The following is a 7068-nucleotide window of genomic DNA, read 5'->3' as shown; positions in this document are numbered from 1 at the left end:
AGTCCAAGAGGCCCCAAACTATGTGCCAGTTCTGCCTGGGGGAATATGTAAGTAAAAACAGAATTAATGGGCACTGTGGTTGTGTTACCATAGCTATTTTATGTCAGCCAAATAATAAAGCTCTTAGTTTATTCCTTTGATCTGTTTATATATGTATATTTAAAGTTATTTGGTTATTTATCAAACTGATATAGCCACCCATCTTATGAATGTAACTCAGGGTGGCATAGAATAAAAATAAAACAATTGAAAATAAAACTTTAAAAACTATGAAACAGTTAAAACGTAACTAAAATAACAGAAGAGTGCCTTCAATACATGCAAACACAGGTAGTTCTCAATCAGGACTGGCAATTCCACTGTTAAGCAACATGGTTATTAAATGAAATATTATATGACCTGCTGTTATTAAACTGTTCATTTGTGATTGTTAAGCATGACATTACATACAGTTGCAGGAATCGGGCATTTCTAATTTAATGAAAAGAAGCGCTAGGGGTGACATGATAGCAGTGTTCCAGGGGGGGGGGTCAACCTGTTCTCCAAAGCACCTAAGGACAGGACAAGAATCAATGGATGGAAACTAATCAAGGAGAAATTTTATGACAGAACAATTAATCAGTGGAACAAACGACTCACCTCCAGAAGCTTCTTGGATGAGAAGCAAAACATTTTTCAAGGAAAAACTATGCCTCAATGATCCTTCCTAAAAAGCAGTTGCCATTTATATTGTCAAAATATAAATGTTATCAAGAAACAAAATACAGAGCCAGTACAGAGCTAAAAGAAAAAGGCAAAAATGATATCGGGCTTTATTTCAGAAGTAAAAGAAATCAAATTTCTGTGATGAGAAAAGAATCATTAAACTTGTGAGATGCAGAAACTCAAGCGTATCTATTTTTCTGTCAATGTGTATTTGATAAATTTGGAAAATAATTTCTGATATAAAAATGCATGACTTCCAAAACCCCATGTTATTCTTACAGTTCAATCACAGCATGGCAAAAGAGTCAGTTCTCCCAATAACCTGCCACTTTCCCTTTGACTAAATGCAAGAATGTAGGTTAAAGGTTTTCCTGTCCAGTTGTGTCCAAATCTAGAGCGCAGTCTTCATCTCCGTTTCTTGGCTGAGGGAGCCAGCATTGTCCAAAGACATTTTCTGTGGTCATATGGCCAGCATGACTAAATGCCAAAGGTGCACGAAACTCTGTTACCATCACACCCCTTCAACAAGCCATCAATAACACCATCATTGAGCCATTGCACTTCTTCAACAAGAATATACAAATCCTGAATTATCCCACATGTTTTTTCTCTTTTGATTTAAACAGCAAGAGGCTCCTGTCCCAGCTAGTGCTTCCAAAGCAGCACACAAACTCCATGGCACAGTCTCTTGTCAAGATCTGAGTTATCTTCTCAGCCATGTTCCCTTTGATGGTGAGCGAATGGAAATGGTCAAAGTCATTCCGGCCCAACTTCCTCAGACGCCGAGCAGCTGCACGGTAGCACTTCCACGGCTGGGGTTCAAGGAGTAAATATGTACATTTAGTCGCAAGGCAAGATAAGAATTTCACCAGACCACTGTCCCCATGATTCAGATGGATCCACATAGTTATAGACATGCAGAAGCAAATATCAAACCAACAGCGGCCAAATTTGTTCAAGTAGGAACTCAGCAGGGTCTCTCTTGCACTGGGGTCCATGATATCGAGAGTGCTGTAGGAAATGGAACCAGGAAAAGGACTGTGTTGTTTGGCTCTCTCAATCAGGTCTGCGTCAATGTCACAGCAGAGGAGGCGGAAGTCCTTTTCATCCAGGGAATGTTCTGGGTTGGTATGGTTAAATCCAAGGAGATGCCTATAGAGGGCAACGCCAAGTTCCTGAAGAGAGAAAAGAGAGAAGTCTCTCAATTTTTGCTCTAACATTTCCCTAGTTACCCACCCCTAGACTATCTGTAATTTCCCTTCTATGTTCCTAAACGAAGTTTAGCCAAAGCATAGTTCATGACTTCAGCAACTCAGATTCAATAGGACACTGGCCGAGTTCATCCTGGCTAACTGGCTAACCCCATAAAGGAAATTCAACTGTCTGTATAAGCATCTGCCTATATAAGTCTAAATCCAACTGTCTATATAAGCATCTTATTTCTTAAGGGTTTCTTGAAGTGAGCCACCTATGGGGCTGAACTATAATGTCAAATCATCCCTCACCTTTGCCAATTAATGTTGGGGAATTGTTGAGCCAGTTCAACACATCTGGAATATACCAGGATAGGAAAACCTGATCTACAAAAAATGCTTTGATATTGATAGCCTGGATTGGTCAGATATGCTTTGCAGATGGGTTCTCTGGACTTCGGGAGATTGATACCAAGATCAATAATGACTGGAGTAATATGAAATAATTGATTACGTACGGAAAAGCTGAATGCCTATTTGCAAGCAAGAGGAAACAAACGGGGAAGCAGCTGCAGTATGCAAAGATGCTGAGGCCTCCCCCTCCCGCTCCCTTCTCTTTCTTACCCCCGAATTGCATCCAACATCCAGGCCCAAAATGAGACCCGCAGGGGGGCTTGGGAACAGCTCATTCAAAAGAGTCGCAGGTAAGAGGCAGACGCGTCCCTCGGGCGGATGGAAGCAGGAGTAGTTAGGGAAATTTCCGTACGGCGCCGCCCCGCCTGGCAGAACCGGGGGCTCGGCGTTCGCAAGAACCTTGCAGCGCGCGCTCACGGGCACCGCCATGTTAGGGCCGGTAGGTTTTCGTTCCGACTAGGAACGGAGGAGCAGCAGCGGAGGTTCCGGGGGGTAAAAAAAAAAAAAAAAGGACGATTAATAGCAGAAGGAAGGAATCGAAACCCGTAGCTTTGGTGACATCTTTTAACGATCGCGTTCGCTTTGATTCAATAGAGACAGGTTTTTTGTAGTCTGGGCTGCAAAAAAAAAATCCGGACTACGAGATGGCTGCAAAACAGGAGTGGGCAAAAAAGAGGAAGGGTGAGCGGCAGAAGCGCTGAATGTGGGAAGGGCTTGCATCTGAGTAGGTTAGCATAGGATCGGGCTGTCTCTGAGGAGCCTTTTTTTCTAAACTGCCTAGTGTGACTGAAAGTGAATGGGTGGCCATATAAATTCTCTAAATAAATAAAAACAGATGCACCGTGAATCTGGATCAATTTGATCCGTCGATCTTCTGAAACCATCATCAGAGTTTTTGCATTATCCCGGTTTACAGGGACCGAACTGCAAATTGTGGTGCCAAAAGATGGATCTGAGGCACAGACTAAAGGATAATTTTATGTCTTTACAGGTGCTAACTGGCAGATGGATGAGAGCAGGGTTCTACCCAATATAGGTTGTAACTAGGTGTCCTAGAACTCAATCTCTCCCTTTTCTTTAACATCGTTTTACATTATTAGAAAGGGTCAGTAGACCTCAAACTATACACAGTGAATAAAGGTAGTCCTGATTTATGACCATTTTCTCTGACCGTTTTAAGTTACAGTAGTGCTGAAGAAAGAAATTGGCAAACGATCCTTGGCAAATGGTCCTCGATGTTGCAGCAACCCCACGATCACATGATCAAAATTCAGTTGATTGGCAGCCCACCCGCTCTTATGACCACAGGGACATTTCCACTCCCCACACTTGCCGATCTCCCCCTCCCATCTAGGCCCCTTGCACCCAACGTGCGCTGCCACCCCAGGTGAATTTTGCCATCTTCCTACTCCCACTGCTGACCAAGCATATCTGACCTGGCCCTTCATGAGACAGTTGGTGCCATGTGGCCAGCAGTTCCTTCACAAAGGAACAGGATAAGCAAACCTCATCAGCAGTGGGGACAAGAAGATGGCGAAAGTCAGGTGGAGTGTAGGGCAGGGAGGGCTGCTGGGACTTTGTGCCATGCTGCTGGACTGTGACTTCACACTTGGACAGCTGTGACTTCACACTGCTGTTGGAGCTTTCTGGGACAGCTGTGACTTCACATTGTACTGCTGGGCTGGAGCTTTGCACCATGCTACTGGGGCTTCCTGGGGTGGTTGGGGCTTTGCACCATGCTGCTGAACTGGAGCTTTGCAGTGCACTGCTGGGGGTCCCTGAAACGGTGCAACTTCTTATTGTGCTGCTGGGATGGTGCACCAAGGGGCCCCCGAGCCACAGCATGGCAAGCAGTTGCAGAGTTGTGCAGTTCTGGGCTGCTTGCCTTCCTACAAGACAGCATGCCAGGTAGCCAAAAGGGCAGAGGGGGGGGGGAGTTGAAGAGGAAGCAGTACCTTTAACACTGGGAATGACCAAATCTAGAATAGTTTAGACTGGGGTGGGTCCTCAGCTATGGAGAGTGCAGAAATTGCTGTTGCCAAGTGATGCGGTCACACTTTACGAATGATAATTCTGGTACCAATTGTGTTCATTAGAGGACTTCCTATATGAATTAATTGCTCAGCGCCCTCTGATTAAGGAAGATGCTTGGTTCTGTCACACAGTATCAAACATGCAGGGTCTGTCCTAAATAAATAAATAAAAAACGTATAAAACTCAGTGCGAAAAAGAACTTTATTATTCTGCCAGCAGACAAAGGAAAGATTAAAATATATTATTAAGACATAAGACTATCAGAAGAAGATTCAGAACCTCTTAGCTACTACAACATGCAAGTGATAAATACTACAGAAAACTAATCACCTCATCAACAGAGCGTTTATCTTACTGAAGTGCACAACAGTCTTCACTGGACAAAAAAACCCTGCCACCATGTTTGTAAGGGTTACCAAAGATTCAAAAAGAGTTTATGCCACTGCATCCAATTTTGAGTGCCATTGGCTGTTCTACATATAATATTGCCAAATACCTAGCTGTACATTTATAGCATTACATTGGACTATGACAGCATATATTCAGGATTCAATTCATTTCCTCAATAAGCTCAATTTTGGGCAGTAGAAAGGAGGGTCAACAAAGGAAGAATGCAGGTGAGGATGGGAAGGTGGGTTGCCTAGCTCCCCTTTTTGGGAACACACAAAAACACACACACACTGGCCAGATGCCTTCTTCAATGAGCCACAGACACTATGGGAGGATCAAAGGCAGCCTTGGAGATAGTAACATAGCAGTGCAAAACTGGAATTTCAGTACAGTAAGTGACTAAATTGTTTCATTACTTAAATGAATTTACACTTTAGTATGACTAACTGTGAATCCAATTTAGATCTTAATTTTATACTTCCTATCCACAAATAAGTTGAAATGAAATTTCAGTGTATATATGCATCATCTTGAGTTCTATTTATGTTAACTGTGGAAGGAACTCTGATCTTAAACCATAGCTTAACTGACAGTGCATTAATTTCATAAACAGGAAGCAACTCAGTGTTATGCTGCATACATAATGGTGTTTTGAATATATTTATATTTGCTTCACTTATTAATCACAGACATCAAGGATGCAACGAGAGTGCAGGTAACAACTTGTAAATGTGCCAGCAGATGGGATGGACCGGAAATATAAATATCTAATTTCGATCAATATAGAATTATTATATTACAGTACTCAAATAAAGAAGGAAGAAGAGGAGGAAGAAAACAGAAATCTACCTTAATAGTCTTTGTACTCTCTCAATGCTGGATTTTCTAGTAAAATGAATGGGAAAGAGGCAGATTGTATCATATTCTTAATTTTAATAAACCCAACTTACATATATCAGTATTACTACTGATAACGAATAAACAGAACAGCAATCTAAAACATTAGTGGCCCTGATTTAAAGGCAGCCACCTCAATTACCCTCTGAAACGGCTGCTTCTTGAAAAGCTTATCCAATCCCAAAAGGGGAGAATTCTAATTGCCCTTGAAAGATAAACAGCAATGGTGCCCCACAAATCTTGCACATGATGAGGGTGACTGAAGATTCACAGGCTCCGAGCAGGACAATCCGAATAGTCTTAAGCTAGCTCATCTGGGAAGAAGCTATTCTGATATTCTTTGAAGCCGTAAAGTATTAGCCAGAATGGCAATTATCCATGGCAAGAGAGATAATTTCCTGGGTCTTCCTCAGGGGCTAGTATCCATTCATATAAATTAAAGGCCCCTAACCTCCTGGGCACCAGTTCCCTGAAGAGAGGTTTTTCTGTGGACTGGAGGGGGTGTGGTTTCACATGCTGGCTGCATCCCATGGATGGGACTTCACTTGTTGATGCGGACTGGTTTCTGGCATGCTGCGGACTGGTGCCGGTCCATGGACCACGGGTTGAGGACCCCTGTGAGCACATTCATACTCAGCAACAGTGCTTTTACATACCAGCAGATAGTGCTGTCTTAAGAAACCCATTTCCTGTCAGGATGCTTTGCAAAGGGTCTCTTCATTATGCGGTTATTATCTGCCCCAGGCCAAAGGCTCTAGTTAAGAGTCACTAACAAATGACACATGTCTCATAATTATACCAACCTGTTTTGTGCAGCATTCTATTGTGTGAGCTTTCATATCCCAATGATAAAATAAGAGCTAGTTTGATATAGCAGTTAAGATGTTGGACTAAGGGTGGGGAAACTTTGAGTTCTAGTCAAAACTTAGGTATAGAAGCCAGCAGGTGACTTTGAGCCAGTCACTTTCTCTCAGCCCTAGAAAAAAAGGCAAGAGTAAGCCACTTCCAAAATCTTTCCAAGAAAAATCTAGGAACCTATGTATTCACCAGGAGCCATGACTGACTCAAAAAGATTCCACTATGGCAAAATTAGTTTTTTTCCTGGCATGATTTATCTTTCTCAAGGGCTGGCTAAAGGAAGAAGGAGACCGGACAAGAAGTTGGTTGGGATTACCTCAGCTGCATATGTGCTTGAAAGGCTTCCTAAACCAAGTCTCTTTGTAGGAGTCATCCTGAAGTCCACCTTGATGGATTCAAGGAGAGAAACCAGTTTTTTCACCCTTGCTAGAAAATTGTATCAAAGAAGGAGGTTTGTTGATCATACCTATGGCTGCCTTAGCCAGCTGGTGAATGAAAGCGGTTGAATATCCATATTTCTTCAAAATACCCAGAAGGTATTTTGGCTATCGTAGATTTAGTTATTATGAATTAAATG

The 7068-nt window shown here is 42.5% G+C and overlaps 1 protein-coding gene across 1 annotated transcript; it reads right to left on the bottom strand.

Moving 5' to 3' along the window:
* Positions 1 to 781: 781 nt before the first annotated feature.
* Positions 782 to 2961, bottom strand: BCDIN3D (BCDIN3 domain containing RNA methyltransferase). The gene is made up of 2 exons (XM_039331993.1): positions 2523 to 2961; positions 782 to 1880 (listed from the first exon to the last, which is right to left on the bottom strand). Exons 1-2 carry the CDS (start codon positions 2739 to 2741, stop codon positions 1296 to 1298), a joined length of 804 nt encoding a protein of 267 aa, XP_039187927.1. The 5' UTR covers positions 2742 to 2961; the 3' UTR covers positions 782 to 1295.
* Between the last annotated feature and the right edge of the window lie 4107 nt (positions 2962 to 7068).

Source organism: Crotalus tigris, unplaced genomic scaffold (genome assembly GCF_016545835.1).
Source record: "Crotalus tigris isolate CLP2741 ecotype Arizona unplaced genomic scaffold, ASM1654583v1 scf7180000024441.2113493, whole genome shotgun sequence".
Lineage (NCBI taxonomy): Eukaryota > Metazoa > Chordata > Lepidosauria > Squamata > Viperidae > Crotalus > Crotalus tigris.
This window is presented reverse-complemented; position numbering and strand designations above follow the sequence as displayed.

What these genes read in the sequence shown, in the direction of transcription:
- BCDIN3D (XM_039331993.1), bottom strand. Translation starts at nt 2,741, where the DNA reads ATGGCGGTGCCCGTGAGCGCGCGCTGCAAGGTTCTTGCGAACGCCGAG. An exon ending in ATGTTGGATGCAATTCGGGG is followed by an intron (nt 1,881 to 2,522) that starts GTAAGAAAGAGA and finishes TTCTCTCTTCAG; the next exon opens with GAACTTGGCGTTGCCCTCTA.